We start from the raw sequence: 19,121 nt of genomic DNA on the forward strand, positions 1-19,121 counted from the left end.
ATGCTTCTCTATACCTCACTGCTTCTGTTTAACAATACATGAATCTTGGAGATCTACACAAATGCACACACATACATTTCCTCACTTTTTTAAATGTACCACAATTTAAAAAAATGTTACCTGTTTGTGGTCAGTTACAGTTGCTTCCTGTCTTTTGCTGTTATAATATTGATAGCAATGGTGCGGTGTTGACTGGCTCTTGCACCTGTACAAATTAACTAAGGATAAAGTCCATGAAATGGAGTTACTGGGTCAAATGGCATGTGCATTTCTAATTTGGATGTGTTGCCCTCTATAGGTTTCGATCAATTTGCTTCCTCACTAGCAATTTATGAGTGTGCTTATTTTTACACTTTTCATTTTTTTTGGCCAATCAGTGAAGGGTGGCATATTAGTGTAGTTGTAATTTGCAAGACTTATTCTGAGTAAGGTTTATCATTGTTTTATATGTGTAGAGCCATTTGTTTTTATTCTCTGTGGAAAGCCTATATCTTTGTTTAATTTTGAATTTGGATTTTGGCTTTTTTCTTCTTCTTTCTTTTTGGCTGGACTGGATTTCATTGCTGTGTGTGGTCTTCTCGTCGGAATGGCTTCTCTTGTTGCTTAGCACAGGTCCTAGGGCATGGCAGGCTTCAATAGTTATATGGGTTTAGTTGCCCCACGGCATGTGGAATCTTCCCAGACCAGGGATTGAACTCATGTCCCCTGCAATATAGGCGGACTGTTAACCACTGGACCACCAGGGAAGTTCTAGCTTTTTTCTTATTGGTTTGTAAGAACTCTTTATATCTTAGCAAAACTAGCTCTATTATTTGATGTGAATGGCAAACACTCCCCCACCCTCAATGTTTTTATCTTACTTTATTCTTGATTATAATATTAATTTTTAAAAGCATCTTTATTTTGAAATAATTATAGACTCACAGAAAGTTACAAAAAGAGTAGAATCCTATGTACTATTCAGCCAGCTTTCTCCAGTGATGACATCTTATGCAGCTATAGTACAATATCAAAACTGTTAACAGTTTCCACTAATATTTTTACCCTGCATTCAGAAAGGAAATGCCAAAGAATGCTCAAACTACCGCACAATTGCATTCATCTCACACGCTAGTAAAGTAATGCTCAAAATTCTCCAAGCCAGGCTTCAGCATGAACTATGAACCATGAATACGTGAACCATGAACTTCCAAATGTTCAAGCTGGTTTTAGAAAAGGCAGAGGAACCAGAGATCAAATTGCCAACATCTGCTGGGTTATCAAAAAAGCAAGAGAGTTCCAGAAAAACATCTATTTCTGCTTTATTGACTATGCCAAAGCCTTTGACTGTGTGTATCACAATAAACTGTGGAAAATTCTGAAAGAGATGGGAATACCGGACCACCTGATCTGCCTCTTGAGAAACCTATATGCAGGTCAGGAAGCAACAGTTAAAACTGGATATGGAACAACAGACTGGTTCCAAATAGGAAAAGGAGTATGTCAAGGCTCTATATTGCCACCCTGCTTATTTAACTTATATGCAGAGTACATCATGAGAAATGCTGGGCTGGAGGAAGCACAAGCTGGAACCAAGATTGCCGGGAGAAATATCAATAACCTGAGATATGCAGATGACACCACCCTTATGGCAGAAAGTGAAGAAAAACTAAAGAGCCTCTTGATGAAAGTGAAAGAGGAGAGTGAAAAAGTTGGTTTAAAACTCAACATTCAGAAAACAAAGATCATGGCACCCAGTCCCATCACTTCATGGCAAATAGATGGAGAAACAGTGGAAACAGTGTCAGACTTTATTTTTTTGGGCTCCAAAATCACTGCAGATGGTGACTGCAGCCATGAAATTAAAAGATGCTTACTCCTTGGAAGGAAAGTTATGACCAACCTAGACAGCATATTAAAAAGCAGAAATATTACTTTGTCAACAAAGGTCCGACTAGTCAAGGCTATGGTTTTTCCAGTAGTCATCCATGGGTGTGAGAGTTGGACTATAAAGAAAGCTGAGCACTGGAGAATTGATGCTTTTGAACTGTGGTGTTGGAGAAGACTCTTGAGAGTCCCTTGGACTGTAAGGAGATCCAACCAGTTCATCCTAAAGGAAATCAGTCCTGGGTGTTCATTGGAAGGACTGATGTTGAAGGTGAAACTCCAGTACTTTGGCCACCTGATGCAAAGAGCTGACTCATTTGAAAAGACCTTGATGCTGGGAAAGATTGAGGGCAGGAGGAGAAGGGGATGACAGAGGATGAGATGGTTGGATGGCATCACCGACTCAATGGACATGAGTTTGAGCAAACCCCTACAGGAGTTGGCAATGGACAGTAAGGCCTGGCATGCTGCAGTACATGAGATTGCAAAGAATTGGACATGTCTTAGTGACTGAGCAATAAAAACTAATTTTAGAATAATTGCAAAGATTTAATGTGTAATATATGTATATGACATATTAACAGTATTCATCATAATTTGTTAGTAGTATTATAATAATGCATAGGTAATGTTATTTTTAAAAATTATTTTCTGTATCTTCATCAGTATGAAAATAGTAGAGGAAACAGGGAGTGGCAAGGAGTTTTCTGGCCACCAGGAAAGACCAGGCTTTCTTTCTCCTTCTCTGACTGTTATTATTTTTTTTTCTTTTTTTTTCAATGTTTTGAATTGCCAAGCAGTGCAAACATGCTAAGTGTGACTGAGATAAAGAAAAGCCACTTGTGGTGGATAAGAAATCACTGAGAAGGAAGTCTGATGCTGGAGAAGACCACTGCAAGTTCACTAGAGGGTGTGACTAAGAGAATAATTTACTTAAGTAGCATTTTGACATCAGCTAAGGAAGTAAGAAAAGAGCTAGAAGTTATTTTTTCTCTGTTTTTTTCCTTTGAAGAAATAAAGGAGAAAGGATGAGATTATAATGGAATAATGAGTGTTACTATACAATAGCTGTTACCCTTAAACTTTATATTTTATTTTGTAAGGTTGCTGTGCTACACTGTTATATTGAAAATTGAAAAGACTAAAAAAAAAGTGTTAGAAATCATGTTAGATCAATGGGAAATCAGATTGGTGGACCCATGATCACATGTTCTTTTTGGGCAATTTTTTTTAAATGATAAGTTGGAAAAAGTTGGCTTAAAGCTCAACATTCAGAAAATGAAGATCATGGCATCTGGTCCCATCACTTCATGGGAAATACATGGGGAAACAGTGGAAACAGTGTCAGACTTTATTTTTGGGGGCTCCAAAATCACTGCAGATGGTGACTGCAGCCATGAAATTAAAATACGTTTACTCCTTGGAAGAAAAGTTATGACCAACCTAGATAGCATATTCAAAAGCAGACATTACTTTGCCAACAAAGGTTTGTCTAGTCAAGGCTATGGTTTTTCCAGTGGTCACATATGGATGTGAGAGTTGGACTGTGAAGAAAGCTGAGCGCTGAAGAATTGATGCTTTTGAACTGTGGTGTTGGAGAAGACTCTTGAGAGTCCCTTGGACTGCAAGGAGATCCAACCAGTCCATTCTGAAGGAGATCAGCCCTGGGTGTTCTTTGGAGGGAATGATGCTAAAGCTGAAGCTCCAGTACTTTGGCCACCTCATGCAAAGAGTTGACTCATTGGAAAAGACTCTGATGGCTGGGAGGGATTGGGGGCAGGAGGAGAAGGGGACGACAGAGGATGAGATGGCTGGATGACATCACTGACTCGATGGACGTGAGTCTCAGTGAACTCCGGGAGTTGGTGATGGACAGGGAGGCCTGGTGTGCTGCGATTCATGGGGTCGCAAAGAGTCGGACACGACTGAGCAACTGAACTGAACTGAACTGGATTCTATGGACTTCCCAGGTGCCAATGGTGGTTAAGAACCCACCTACCAATGCAGGAGACATGAGAGACATGAGTTCAATCCCTGGGCCAGGAAGATCCCCTGGAGAAGGAAATGGAAATGCACTCTAGTATTTTTGCCTAGAAAATCCCACAGACAGAGGTGCCTGGTGGACTACAGTGCATGGGGTTGCAAAGAGTTGGACACAACTAAAGTGACTTAGCATGCACACAAGTCCAATTCTATAATGTCAGGGAAGCTTGTCTAATCGCCCCCATCTTATCAATCAGTGGCAAATATCACAGCTTACTACTAAAGCTTTTATAAAACATATTTTCTAAAATTTAAAAACATGTTAAAACTCAATACATAAATTGGCATTTGTTAACCTTTTGTGGTGGCCGCAGATTCTTTGAGAATGTATCAGTTAACAAATATTTTTTGGGTGCTTACCTGTAGACAACGCCCTGAGCTGGGGATAAAGTAGTGAGTATCACAGATTAAGCTTCTACCCCATGGAATTTTCAGTCCTGTGGGGAGTTGGGAATAGTGTCTAGTCATTCAGGGGAGCATGTCATGACAAACTGGGACAAGTGTGAGGATGGGAGACCATGGTGTCCTGTGAGTGTGTAGCTGGTGGGGGGTGGCTGGCTGGGAAGAGGCACGCACCAGCAGGGCTTCCTCAGGAAATGATAAAAAAGGGATGAGACACCACTCTAGCACACAATTCTGGGGGCTCATAGACCCCCAAACCTGTCAGTGAGTTCCAGACTAAGAAGCCCTGCTCTCTGGTGGTGGTCCTGGTCTTGAGTGTGTAAAGCAGAGAATGCTATGGAGGAGATTTTGTTCTGAGTAGAAGAGACTGGGTGTGTGTCCAAGGAGCAGGAGGTCCTGCAGTCAGGGGACCCTCTGTCTTGGAAGTTTCCAGGTGGGTTCAGAGAGATATTATGTTTGCTATCTCCCTTGTCTCTAAGTGATTCCAGAAATGCTCTCTTAATCTGGCTTCCATTTTGGACCCTGAGTTTTGTTTTCATGGGGTTCATGCACTGATTTATTCTCCATGAAAAAAGAAATTGAAGGCTTTCCTGGGCTAGTGCCTTGGTGAGAGTCAGACTCATTTTGTGAACCGACATTAGAAAAACAAACTCCAAATCCCTCCGAACTCGGGCAGGACCTACCTAACCAGGGGGTTGTTGTCTAACTCCAAGACAGAAAAACAGGGTTGTCACCAGAGCTAACACTTAAATAAAACACCAAGTAAGCTCTGTTTATTTTTGCTTGATCTTCAGCTGTTACTCAGATGGCATGGTTATCTTCTCCATTAAAAAAAGGAAAATAGAAGGTGCTTTATCTATCATTATAACCTCTGTTCAATTATCAACTTCAGGACCTGATCATTCATTTTTATTTCTAACAATTCTCTTTATTGTAAATAACTTTTGGTCTGTGTCCCCTAGCTTCCCAATTCTTGGTCTTTCAACCTTATCTTATAGTCTGCCCTAAATAAAGGAAGTTGAATTATAAACAGCTGATTCACTTACTCCCACTAGTGAGGCATGAAATAGAGAGTTTGCTGGACTAAAAGAAGAGAATAGTTTGTCTCAATTAGTCTAACATGCCTGGTGGAGAAGAAGAGGATAATTCCTAAAATATTATATATTAGGTGTGCTATTCCTGACTTCAAAAACTGTGCTCTCTTGCTACTGCCTCTAATGCAAATTCCATGGCCTTGTTTTCAAAGCCCTACTATGCACACCACCCCCACTTTCCAGCCTTACCTCCTCTTCACTGACTCCCCAGAATGAAACCTTTGCTCTATCCAAACTGGTTTGTTCACTCTTTCCCAGACAGACCTTGTTGTTTTCTATCTCCTCACCTGGCTTGCATCATTTCCCTTTGAGCCAAGAATGAACTCTCTCTCTACTCTCTCATCTGTCCAAGTTCTACCATTTTCTATGGCCATTTTAATTTTTCCTTCCCCATCAATTCTTTTGCAAGCCACCTAGGTTTTTTTTTTTCCTTCATAAGGGAATTTTGTGAATTCCATGGGCTTTAAGGTCTATCTCATATTTGGCAGCTAACCAAATATTGCCTAATTGTACTTTGCCATTACTGAATTATGTTGCAATTTCTTTTTGGTATTTACCTTTTATCTTTTCATATAATCCCCAGGTTATGGGGAAGTACTTCATATTAGATTGGGTGTGTCTCCTACAGCACCTGTCATGGTGTATTGAACACAGTGGAGCTTGACAAAAGTCTGTTTACTGATTGATATTTCTCTCCAAGTCCTGCATGGTGTCCAGGGCCCCATGATTCTCTCAACACTAGGAGGGAACACTGCAACATCCACACAGGCCACATGGTTCAGGACACAGTGCCCACAGGTGGGCAAGTGCATGGTGACTGCCATCTCCACTACAAAATTAGCCAGGCCCACAAGCCAAGAGACCGCTGTCAGCCTTGGACCGATTGCTGCTCCGCAGTGCAGGGGGGTGACCACATAGCATTCATAGACCATCGCTGTCAGCAGTGAGAACTTAGTCCCTGAGTCCTGGGTGTTCATTGGAAGGACTGATGTTGAAGCTGAAACTCCAATACTTTGGCCACCTGATGCAAAGACCTGACTCATTTGAAAAGACCCTGATGCTAGGACTTCCCTGGTGGCTCAGATGGTAAAGCGTCTGTCTACAATGTGGGAGACCTGGGTTCGATCCCTGGGTTGGAAAGATCCCCTGGAGAAGGAAATGGCAATCCACTCCAGGACTATTGCCTGGAAAATCCCATGGACAGAGGAGCCTGGTAGGCTACAGTCCATGGGGTCGCAAAGAGTCGGACACGACTGAGCGACTTCACTATATAGTCTATATGATGCTGGGAAAGACTGAGGGCAGGAGGAGAAGGAGACGACAGAGGATGAGATGGTTGGATGGCATCATGAACTCAATGGACATGGGTTTGGGTGGACTCTGGGAGTTGGTGATGGACAGGGAGGCCTGGCATGCTGCGATTCATGGGGTTGCAAAGAGTTGGACACGACTGAGCAACTGAATTGAACCGCCCCCAACAGGGCCAGGGAGAAGAAGTGCTGGGTACCACATCGGGCAGAGGAGATGGTCTTCTCCAGGAGGAAGTACGCCAGCATCTGGGGAACCCCGCTGGAGGTGTAGCAGAAGTCCACTATAGAGAGGTTGCCGAGGAAGAAGTACATGGGCAGCTGGAGGCGTGTGTCCAGCTGGATCAGGACGAGGATGAGCCCGTTGCCCAGCAAGGTCAGCAGATAGGCGGCCCCAAACAGGACAAACAGCCCAGCCTGGGTCTGCCGGTCCCCGGAGAGGCCCAGTAGGACAAACTCACTCACCCAGGTCAGGTTGTCCCTCCCCATGGAGCAGGCAGGTCAGGCTACCTGAGGAGGTGGTGGCTTAAAGAGTCCAGGATCAGAATTCACAGTCTGGGTCTGAACAAAGGACTTTAAGTAAGACTGCAAGTACTTGTATGTTTTCTCCATTAGACTCTGAGCTTCTTGAAGGCAGGGACATTTCCTGACTTTTCTTTGCATACAAAGATTTCTAATGAATGCTTCACAATAAAAAACTTTGTGTTGGGGAAATGAATAAAACAGTTTTCAAGTGCTAGTGTTGAGGATTACTATCTGATCCCAAAACACAAGACTTGAGTTCTGAAACTCTCCCTTGTCCTTATTACTCATTCTGGAGCCAGTGGTTTTCCGGCTTCTCCTGTAATCCAGGCTGGGTCAGTGACAGGAAAAAAAAATCCCTCATTTGGTTCTCAATGTACTGATTAAATAGGCTTAGTCCTAGGATGATAAGATCAAGGCCTCACTGTAGAACATTATAGCAACTATAATTATGTCCCAACTTTTTGTGATTATGCTATTTCCTTGGTGAAACTCTGGCACTGATTTGAATGTTAAACTAAGTGATTAATAAAGGATGAATGCACACACCACTTACTTGCAATAACAACATTTGGAAACTGCCAGTGCCCACTGAAGTCAGTAAGGGAGTGCCTGTAAAGCCCTTGGAGCTTTGTTATGTGTAAATCCTTCTGTCATAGCAAAGACATGTTTGCCCTTGGAACACTTCCCTGTTTACTTTGCTGGTCTTTAACCTCTATCAAAAAGGTTAAAAAGACAAAGGTCTATCTAGTCAAAGCTATGCTTTTTCCAGTGGTCATGTATGGATGTGAGAGCTGGACTATAAAGAAAGCTTAATGCAGAAGAATTGATGCTTTTGAACTGTGGTGTTGGAGAAGACTCTTGAGAGTCCCTTGGACTGCAAGGAGATCCAACCAGTCCATCTTAAAGGAGATCAGTCCTGAATATTCATTGGAAGGACTGATGCTGAAGCTGAAACTCCAATACTTTGGCCACCTGATGTGAGGAACTGACTCTTTGGCAAAGACCCTGATGAAGGGAAAGATTGAAAGTGGGAGGAGACGGGGATGACAGAAGATGAAATGGTTGTATGGCATCACCAACTCGATGGACATGAGTTTGAGTAAGCTCTGGGAGTTGGTGATGGACAGGGAAGCCTGGCGTGCTGCAGTCCATGGGGTCGCAAAGAGTTGGACATGACTGAGTGACTGTACTGAAGAGGGGAAGTTTGAGAGGGAAGGAAAAAACTCGAGATTAAAGGGTTTGCCTATGAAAATCCCACAGGACCCATGGTAGGAACCAGAGCAGTGCTTTCCACATCAGCTATACCTTAGAATCACTGGGGTGCTTTGAGAACTCCAGAAGCCCAGACCACACTCTAAAGTAATTAAGACAATCTCAGGAGGGTAAAACCAGACATTCATGTGTTAGTAACTTTACTGTTTCCTGGTAACTAAAGTGTAAAACTTTAATTACACGTTTGAGAATCACTGCTTTAGTGGGAACTTTTAACCTTATTTTTGAAAACTCAAGATGTAGTTTTTTGAGATAAAAACCCAGAAGAGTTTTTGAGGAGGAGAAATCTTTGACCTAAACTTCTCATTCTTTGTTTGAAAAAGTTGAGGCCAAGGGAGTTAAAATGATATGCCTCAAATCCCACTGAATCAGTTAAAAAGTGATCCTGGACATCTTGCCTTTTGTGGGCTGGGTCTCCCCTTAGCTTTAGCCTTCTAAAGTGAAAGTGTTTGTCACTCAGTCATATCTGACTCTTTGTGACCCCATGGACTCCTCTGTCCATGGGATTCTCCAGGCAAGAATACTGGAGTGGGTAGCCATTCACTTCCTCAGGGGATCTTCCTGACACAGGGATGGAACCTTGGTCTCTTGCATTGCAGGAGGATTCTTTACTGTCTGAGCACCAGGAAGCCCTTAATCTTCTAAGGTCTGACCCAAAAGAAATGTTTTAGAATATCTTAGCTCCATGGAAGAACTAGTTAGTGCCAAATGAGATGATATGTGAGAAAGCTCTTCATAACTTCAGTTCAGTTCAGTCGCTAAGTCATGTCCAACTCTTTGCGATCACATGAACTGCAGCACACCAGGCCTCCCTGTCCATCATCAACTCCCAGAGTTTACTCAAACTCATGTCCATTGAGTCAGAGATGACATCCAACCATCTCATCCTCTGTTGTCCCCTTCTCCTCCCACCTTCAATATTTCCCTGCATCAAGGTCTTTTCCAAGGAGTCAGGTCTTCACATCAGGTGGCCAAAGTATTGATTGGAGCTTCAGTTTCAGCATAAGTCCTTCCAATGAATATTGAGGACTGATTTCCTTTAGGATGGACTGGTTGGATCTCCTTGCAGTCCAAGGGACTCTCAAGAGTCTTCTCCAACACCACAATGCAAAAGCATCAATTCTTCCGTGCTCAGCCTTCTTTATGGTCCAACTTTCACATCCATACATGACTAAAAAACCATAGCCTTGACTAGATGGACTTTTGTTGGCAAAGTAATACCTCTGATTTTTAATATGCTGCCTCAGTTCAGTTCAGTTCAGTCGCTCATTTGTGTCCGACTCTTTGCGACCCCATGAATTGCAGCACGCCAGGCCTCCCTGTCCATCACCAATTCCTGGAGTTCACTCAAACTCATGTCCATCGAGTTGGTGATGCCATCCAGCCATCTTGTCCTCTGTCGTCCCCTTTTCCTCCTGCCCCCAGTCTCTCCCAGCATCAGGGTCTTTTGCAATGAGTCAACTCTTTGCATCAGGTGGCAAAAGTATTGGAGCTTCAGCTTTAGCATTAGTCCTTCTAATGAACACCCAGAACTGATCTTCTTTAGGATGGATTGGTTGGATGTCCTTGCAGTCCAAGGGACTCTCAAGAGTCTTATTCAACACCACAGTTCAAAAGCATCAATTCTTCAGCACTCAGCTTTCTTCACAGTCCAACTCTCACATCCATACATGACCACTGGAAAAACCATAGCCTTGACTAGATAGACTTTTGTTGGCAAAATAATATCTCTGCTTTTGAATATGCTATCTAGGTTGGTCATAACTTTCCTTCCAAGGAGTAAGCGTCTTTTAATTTCATGGCTGCAGTCACCATCTGCAGTGATTTTGGAGCCCCAAAAAACAAAGTCTGACACTGTTTCCACTGTTTCCCCATCTATTTGCCATGAAGTGATGGGACCAGATGCCATGATCTTAGTTTTCTGAATGTTGAACTTTAAGCCAACTTTTTCACTCTCCTCTTTCACTTTCATCAAGAGGCTTTTGAGTTCCTCTTCACTTTCTGCCATAAGGGTGGTGTCATCTACATATCTGAGGTTATTGATATTTCTCCCAGCAATCTTGATTCCAGCTTCTGCTTCTTCCAGCCCAGCGTTTCTCATGATGTACTCTGCATATAAGTTAAATAAGCAGGGTGACAATATACAGCCTTGACGTCCTCCTTTTCCTATTTGGAACCAGTCTGTTGTTCCATGTCCAGTTCTAACTGTTGCTTCCTGACCTGCATATAGGTTTCTCAAGAGGCAGGTCAGGTGGTCTGGTATTCCCATCTCTTTCAGAATTTTCCACAGTTGATTGTGATCCACTGTTATTTGATCTGAGGCCAAACTCTGGTGGAGGTAATGAAGATAATGGTTGCCTCCTTCAAAAGGTCCCATGCGTGCACTGCCTGACTCAGTGCCCCCAACCTTGCAGCAGGCCACCAATGACCCACGCCTCTGCCAGAGACTCCTGGACACTCACGGGCAAGTCTGGGTCAGTTTCTTGTGGGGTCACTGCTCCTTTCTCCTGGGTCCTGGTGCATACAGGGTTCTGTTTGTACCCTCCCAGAGTCTGTTCCCAGTCCTGTGTACGTTCTGGCAGCTCTATGGTGGGTTATTGGTGACATCCTCCAATAGGGCTTATGCCATACTGAGGTCTGCTGCATCCAGAGCCCTTGCCCCCACGGCAGTCCACTGCTGACCCGTACCGCCACAGGAGACACGCAAACTCAGTTCTGTTTCAGTCTCTGTGGGGTCTCTGGGTCATGGTGGGCACACAAGGTTTGTTTGAGCCCTCTGAGCATCTCTGGCAGGTATGGGCTTTGATTCTAAACGTGATTTTGCCCCTCCTACCATCTTGCTGGGACTTCTTCTTTGCCCTTGGATGTGGGATATCTCCTTAAAGTCACTCCAGCACAGCGCAGGTGCTGTTCCAATGCCACGTGGCGGACGTGGGGTATCTCCTCACCCTCGCTCCAGTGGTGCTCCAGAGCATTTAGATAATGCTCATAACTTTAGGGCATTATCTAAATAAAAAGGATTTGTAGTAAAGATATGCGGGATGGGCCATAGAATCTAGTGAAATGGAAATGAAAACAATTCAACCTAAGTCTTTCTAACAGGATTTGAAGATGGGGCTCTGGCTGGATAGGGGTGAAGAGGGCAGAGCAGCTTTATGTTATCCTCTGTCTTTCCTATTGAGTTGGAACCTACCCACTTCCTTCTTTCAGTCCTTTTGTGGCTGGAAAGTGTCATTGTAGAAAATGCCAAAAATAGAAACTGGCTTTGGCACAATACCCAGCCCTGGCTTTCCACAGAGCCTATTTCTTTCATCAGTGCAGTAAGTAACCAAGCTATGGTCCCCAAATGTGGTTCATGAGCACCGAGAACAGCACCTGAAATTCTCACCACTGAAGAAAGTAAAATGCACAGTGAGAGTCACAAAAAAGAATACAAGCTGGGAGGAAATTTTAGGATCACATCTCAACCTCGATGGTTACAAGTGAGGAAGCTGAGGCTCAGAAAGCAGAAGTGATTTTCTCAGGATTGTTCTGCCAGTTGGGAGCAAAACTGGAACTGAATCTGAAATCTGATGACCACAATCCCATGCTCTTCCTGTTACATCACATATGTTACCATCTGGAGCATCAAGAGTGTATCACAGCCACTACTGGGGAGCAGCATCACCATAGAATGAAATGTAGGACAGGTTTGATTTATAGGGAAGGGGGTATCAGAAAAGCTGTGGTGTTTGGATGCTGCTCCTGGGGAGTCAGATGGAAACTTTGAACTGCCATAAAGGGCCCCAAAATTACTGCAGATGGTGACTGCAGCCATGAAATTAAAAGATGCTTGCTCCTTGGAAGAAAAGCTATGACCAACCTAGACAGCATATTAAAAAGCAGAGACTTTACTTTGCCAACAAAAGTCCATCTAGTCAAGGCTATGGTTTTTCCAGTGGTCATATATGGATATGAGACTTGGACCATAAAGAAAGCTGAGTGGCAAAGAACTGATGCTTTTGAACTGTGGTGTTGGAGAAGACTCTTGAGAGTCCCTTGGACTTCAAGGAGATCCAACCAGTCCATCCTAAAAGAGATCAGTCCTCAATATTCATTGAAAGAGGACTGGTGCTGAAGCTCCAATACTTTGGCCACCTGATGTGAAGAACTGACTCCTTGGAAAAGACCCTGATCCTGGGAAAGATTGAAGGTAGGTGAAGGGGACGACAGAGGATAAGATGATTGGATGGCATCACCAACTCGATGGACATGAGTTTGAGCAAGCTCTGGGAGTTTGTGATGGACAGGGAAGCCTGGCGTGCTGCAGTCCATGGGGTCACAAACAGTTGGACATGACTGAACTGAATGCAGGAAAACAGACTGAAGTGTAGTTTGGCCAGATCAGTGGAATGGTGGTCCAGTTTGCCAAGTACCAACTGACCTCTTTCCACTTTATCTATAAAAGGGAAACATCCACCCCATAGTGAAATAGAAGGATGGAGCCCACATACCTGGACTCTCAACTTTCTCTGAAGCCAGGAGATAGAATTGGAAAACCGCCTCCACTAAGCCCAGCTCTTTCACTCCCCTTTTGTGACTTCTAACAAACAAACTGCTTAAAGGATAGAGAGAGTATTTTCTTCTTTTTATTGTGCCCTTTCTGGTTTGAACAGAGACTGGCATATAGAGCTGGTGGACTGACTGAATGAATGAACATCATTTATTCATTGAGAAGTGGTTTCTTAAAATTTCATCAGTTTTAAGATGAATTGTAATTTCTTACAATTTCATTGTCTTATCTAGGAGCTCAGTGTAGAACTTTACTGTTGATGTTTTCACAGAGTTCACTCTGTGATACCAGCTCAAGAATGACTCTAATCAGAAGGGTCTCTTGAAGGATAATAGAGTTTTTGTCTCCTGATAGTAAGTGTCCTTTAAATACATTGAGTTTCTCTTTAAAGACTCAGAAGGGCCAAAAAGACTTTAAAGGGCTGAAAAAAAAAAAGTCCTAAAGCTCAAATAATGGAATAGGAGCAGGAAATGGAAAATAGGAAATAGGAAAATATTTTGTACACTTTCCCCTCTTTTCTAACTTATAATCTCATGAATTGGTATCTTCTTTGGATAAACTACATGTATGTACTACAACTGTGGACAATAGAAACTAAGTTTTATTTACAAAAGATATGTTTTAATTATTAGGATTCAGTTCAGTTCAGTTCAGTCACTCAGTCGTGTCCGACTTTTTGCAATCCCATGAATTGCAACAAGCCAGGCCTCCCTGTCCATCACCAACTCCCGGAGTTTACCCAAATTCATGTCCATTGAGGCGGTGATGCCATCCAGCCATCTTATCCTCTGTCGTCCCCTTCTCCTCCTGCCCCCAAACCCTCCCAGCATCAGAGTCTTTTCCAATGAGTCAACTCTTCGCATGAGGTGGCCAAAGTACTGGAGTTTCAGCTTCAGCATCAGTCCTTCTAATGAACACCCAGGACTGATCTCCTTAAGGATGGACTGGTTGGATCTCCTTTCAGTCCAAGGGACTCTCAAGAGTCTTCTCCAGCACCACAGTTCAAAAGCATCAATTCTTTGGCACTCAGCTTTCTTCACAGTCCAACTCTCACATCCATACATGACCACTGGAAAAACCATAGCCTTGACTAGATGGACCTTTGTTGGCAAAGTAATGTCTCTGTAATTATTAGGATTAGAAGGTGTCAGTAGATTATTATCCCAACTATATCATAATTTGATGAATTATAGCTCAACAAGTATAGAACCAAAATCAGTTGACCGCTTCCAACTTTTAATGGGTTTTTATCAAACCTCATCCACAAAATTTTCTCATTCAACTGTTTGATGATCATTTTTGTAGGCAGGTTATGTTTGAAAGTGTAGTAGAATATCACACTGCTCAAAGCTGCTTCCATAGACCTGTGATAAGGGTAAAAGAAAATATACCAAAGTATAAGTGTTTTTGGTTTATTCTTTCAGGAAAAACTCTTGAGGTTTCTTTGCTGTAGAAATCACAGACAGCACGTAAAGGGCAGGCAGATGTCTAAGTGTGAAGGCTTTGGTTGGGGGAGAGACCTTTGAGAAGGAATATAGAAAGGAAAAGATAATATGTTGATCTGAGGGGAGAAATTGATAATATAAAAATGAGAAGAGTCTGAAAACGAGAGTTAACAAATTTTTCCCAGAGGATAGGGCTGGGTGCTTCAGATGGGAGTGGGAGTGGTGGGGAAAGGGGCTTCCTTAGGTGGCGTTAGCATTAGTGGTAAAGAACCCGCCTGCCACAGCAGGAGATACGGGTTCAATCCCTGGGCTGGGAAGATCCTCTGGAGGAGGGCATGGCAACCTACTCCAGTATTCTTTCCTGGAGAATCCCATGGACAGAAGAGCCTGGTGGGCTATAATCCATGGGCTCTTAAAGAGTTGGACACGACAAAAGCGACTTAGCACACACATATGTGGTAGGGGAAAGGACCAGGGAGGGGATTAAGAGGAGGATGGAGGCTGGTGGCCATGGTCTTAGGGGGAGAGGGCAGCAGAGAGGGGCTAAAGCAAGGAGTGAGAGGAAGGGAAGTGAAGGGGGGTCTTCAATAAAATTAAAAATGAAAGTTTTGCTAGATACTTCTCTAAAGAACATACACAAATGGCCAACACACACATGAAAAGATGCTCAACATCTTTAGTCATTAGGGACATGCAAATTAGAAACACAATAGCGTGTCATTTCACACACACTGGGATGGCTACAGTCAAACAGAACATAAATGTTGCCAAGAAAGCAGAGACATTGGAACTCTCATTTATCGCTAGTGGGAATGTAAAACAGTTCGGCTATGGTGAAGAGCAGTTTGGCATTTGCTCAAAAAGTTAAATATAGAATTACCAAATGACCCAACAGTTCCACTCCTGGGTATGTACCCAAAAGAATTAAAAACAGGTTTTTCTATTAATAACAAAAACTTGTACGTGAAAGTTTATAGCAGTACTATTCACAATAGCCCAAAGTTAGGAAAAAACCCAAATGTCCATCACCTGATGAATAGGTTAAAAAAAAATGTGGCTATTTCCATACAAGGGAACATTATTTAGACATAAAAAGGAATGAGGCTCTGCTACATTTGACAATATGGATAGATTTCAAAAATAATATGCTAAGTGAAAGAAGCCAGACACAAAAGATCACATATCATATGATTCCATTTATATGAAATGTCCAGATCAGGCAAATCCATAAAGACTGAATACAGACTTGTGGCTTTAAGAGCCTGGGAGGAGGGAGGAATCAGTTCAGTTCAGTCACTCAGTTGTTGTTCATTTGTGTCTGACTCTTCAACCCAATGGACTGCAGCATGCTGGGCTTCCCTGTCCATTACAAACTTCTGGAGCTTGTTCAAATTCATGTCCATTGAGTCGGTGATGCCATCCAATCATCTCATTCTCTGTCATCCCCTTCTCCTCTTGCTTCAGTGTTTCCCAGCATCAGGGTCTTTTCCAATGAGTCAGTTCTTCATCAGGTGGCCAAAGTATTGAAGCTTCAGCATCAGCATCAGTCCTTCTGAAGAATATTCAGGACTGATTTCTGTTAGGATTGACTGGTTTGATCTCCTTGTGGTCCAGGGGACTCTCAAGAGTCTTCAACACCACAGTTCAAAAGCATCAGTTCTTTGGTGCTCAGCCTTCTTTAGGGTCCAACTCTCACATCCATACATGACTAATAGAAAAACCATAGCTTTGACTAGACAGACCTTTGTTGGCAAAGTAATGTCTCTGCTTTTGAATATGCTATCTAGGTTGGTCACAGTTTTTCTTCCAAGGAGCAAGTGTCTTTTAATTTCATGGCTGCAGTCACCATCTGCAGTGATTTTGGAGCCCCCCAAAATAAAGTCTGTCACGGTTTCCATTGTTTCCCCATCTATTTGCCATGAAGTGATGGCACCAGATGCCATGATCTTAGTTTTTTGAATGTTGAATTTTAAGCCAGCTTTTTCACTCTCCTCTTTCACTTTCATCAAAAGACTCTTTAGTTCCTTTTCGCTTTCTGCCATAAGGGTGGTGTCATCTGCATATCTGAGGTTATTGATACTTCTCCCTGCAACCTTGATTCCAGCTTGTGCTTCATCCAGTTCAGCATTTCCCATGATGTCCTGCTTAAAGGGTATGAGGTGCCTTTTGGGGGTGATGAAGATGTTATGGAACTGTGTAAGCATGAGGTTCCATGACATTGTGAATATACTAAATGCCACTGAATTGTACACTTTAAATGGTCAAAATCTTGAATTGTATGAGATGTGAATTTTACCTCAATTTTGAAAAATTGTTTTACTAGCAATTTTCAAAGGTACTTCATTTCCTCCTCCTCAATTTTTTGATATTTTCTTAACAAACTCAGTTTGAATTATTCTCAATTTATATTTTGTTTGTTTGTGGGTAAGATAAACCAGAGAGCTGTAATATTTAGGTAAGAGATGCTTCATTCTAATTTTTAAAAGTAGTTTTAAACATTTTTCTGGATAAAATATCATGGTCTCACTTTATATTCTAGGATGTTTTGAGCTCAATCATTAATTTTTGTGTCAGTAGAGTGAAAGGATCACTAACAGGGAGTTGTGATCCCTTCTTTCTTAAGTAGCCTGACTTACCTCTGATGGTATGTGCACGATTCTTAGGCAAGCATGAGTTCTAAATACATCCTTCAGTTTTCATAAGAGCATATCCTTAGACCTGATTATGTAGAGAGATGTTTGCGGTTATGAACTTTTCACTTTTTGGCCAGCCACTTGCCACCATGGCAAGTTTGAAAGGAAAATGAGCGGTGTGATATCCACTGACTCACATGGAGCCAGCCCTGTTCCTCATGGATGTGCGGATAATTACGGCAACTTTGGCTCCAGGTCCGCCTGTGAACTCCCCACCCTTGGAGCTGAGTGGGACCGCTGGTGACCACATGATGACCCTTTTACCTCTGGCCCAAGGCCTGTTTGATCCCATGGGCATGGTGAATCTTGTAAGTCACAACTTTTCCTCTCTTTTTTTTCCCCACTGATTTCAGAAAGGCTGAGACTTGCGGCTGTAGAATTTAGGAAATAGACTTTCTTGGCATAAATTCTGTGCACTGCCCAAGATTTTGATGTAGTCTTCTTTTCTAATTCATATATATCAGTGTATCTTTTTTTTTTTCCTCCATATAATTTTCTGTGGACTGTATGCATTTCTAAGTGGTTGTAATTCACATTTTTAAAAGACTAAGTCAGGGACCAAAAACAGAGCCCAGAGATAAAATTCCATTTCTTTGTGACTTCAAACGATGGTGCGGGATTGTGGCCCCTCCCATCAGCTCCCTCACACACACATACACACACACACATGCACTCACATGCCCACATACATACATACACGCACAGCAGGCGGCAGGCGCGCTGCCCTGCCCACCGTCCTCAGAGCGAAGCCCTTGAATGACAAGGTCCCAGGCTACCGTTTTGATTCAGAGCTCCTTGTCAGAACCTGAGTCAGAGCGGCCTTTATCTCCTTGTTCCTCAGACTGTAGATGAGCGGATTCAACATAGGGGTCACCACTGCGTAGAAGAGCACCACCACCTTGTCCTGCTCGGCGGAGGCGGTGGAGCGGGGCTGCATGTAGGTAACCAGGGCCATGCCGTAAGACATGGAGACCACGGTGAGGTGCGAAGTGCAGGTCCCGAAGGCTTTGCGGCGCCCCCCGCTGGAGCGGATCCGCAAGACTGCGGCCACGATGCGGGCGTAGGACAGCGTGACCAGGCAGCAGGGCACCAAAAGCACCACCACGCTGGATGCCAGTATGACCGCCTGGTTGAGGGTGACGTCCACGCAGGCCAACCTGACGAGCGCCAGCGTCTCACAGGCCACGTGGTTCAGCACGTGGCGCCCACAGGTGGGCAGACGCACGGTGACCGCGGTCTCCACCGCTGAGTTCGCCAGGCCCACGAGCCAGGAGACGCCTGCCAGGCCTGCGCAGAGCCGCGGCCCCATGACGGCCGCGTAGCGCAGGGGGTCGCAGACGGCCACGTAGCGATCATAGCCCATGGCGGCCAGCAGCAGGAACTCGGTGCCCCCGAGGGCCAGCGAGAAGAAGTGCTGGGTACCACATCGGGCGGAGGAGATGGTCTTCTTCTCCAGGAGGAAGTGCGCCAGCATCTGGGGAACCCCGCTGGAGGTGTAGCAGATGTCCACTATAGAGAGGTTGCCGAGGAAGAAGTACATGGGCAGCTGGAGGCGGGAGTCCAGCTGGACCAGGACGAGGATGAGCCCGTTGCCCAGTAAGGTCAGCAGATAGGCGGCCCCGAACAGGACAAACAGCCCAGCCTGGGTCTGCCGGTCCCCGGAGAGGCCCAGTAGGACAAACTCACTCACCCAGGTCAGGTTGTCCCTCTCCATGGAGCAGGCGGGGAGGCTGCCAAGGGAGGAGCAGAGGCAGGGAAGGGCAAGTAAAGGTCTCTCTTTAGGAGTCTGGGATTAAGCCATGGGCCAGGACTGGAGCTGGAAGTGGGGCACCTCCCCTCAGGTTCCTTAACCTAGGTGCTGAGGGGACAATGCCATGAGGCGGGAGAGAAAAGATTTGAGTTCTCACGGTGGACTCAAGGAC

At 43.9% G+C, this 19,121-nt stretch overlaps 1 protein-coding gene across 1 annotated transcript; it reads right to left on the reverse strand.

Moving 5' to 3' along the window:
* Positions 1-17,971: 17,971 nt before the first annotated feature.
* On the reverse strand, positions 17,972-18,913 carry LOC102395066 (olfactory receptor 2F1-like). The gene has a single exon (XM_006071923.3). It carries the CDS (start codon positions 18,911-18,913, stop codon positions 17,972-17,974), a length of 942 nt encoding a protein of 313 aa, XP_006071985.2.
* Between the last annotated feature and the right edge of the window lie 208 nt (positions 18,914-19,121).

Source organism: Bubalus bubalis, chromosome 8 (assembly GCF_019923935.1).
Source record: "Bubalus bubalis isolate 160015118507 breed Murrah chromosome 8, NDDB_SH_1, whole genome shotgun sequence".
In the NCBI taxonomy this organism is placed as follows: Eukaryota; Metazoa; Chordata; class Mammalia; order Artiodactyla; family Bovidae; genus Bubalus; species Bubalus bubalis.

What these genes read in the sequence shown, in the direction of transcription:
- LOC102395066 (XM_006071923.3), bottom strand. Translation starts at nt 18,913, where the DNA reads ATGGAGAGGGACAACCTGACCTGGGTGAGTGAGTTTGTCCTACTGGGC.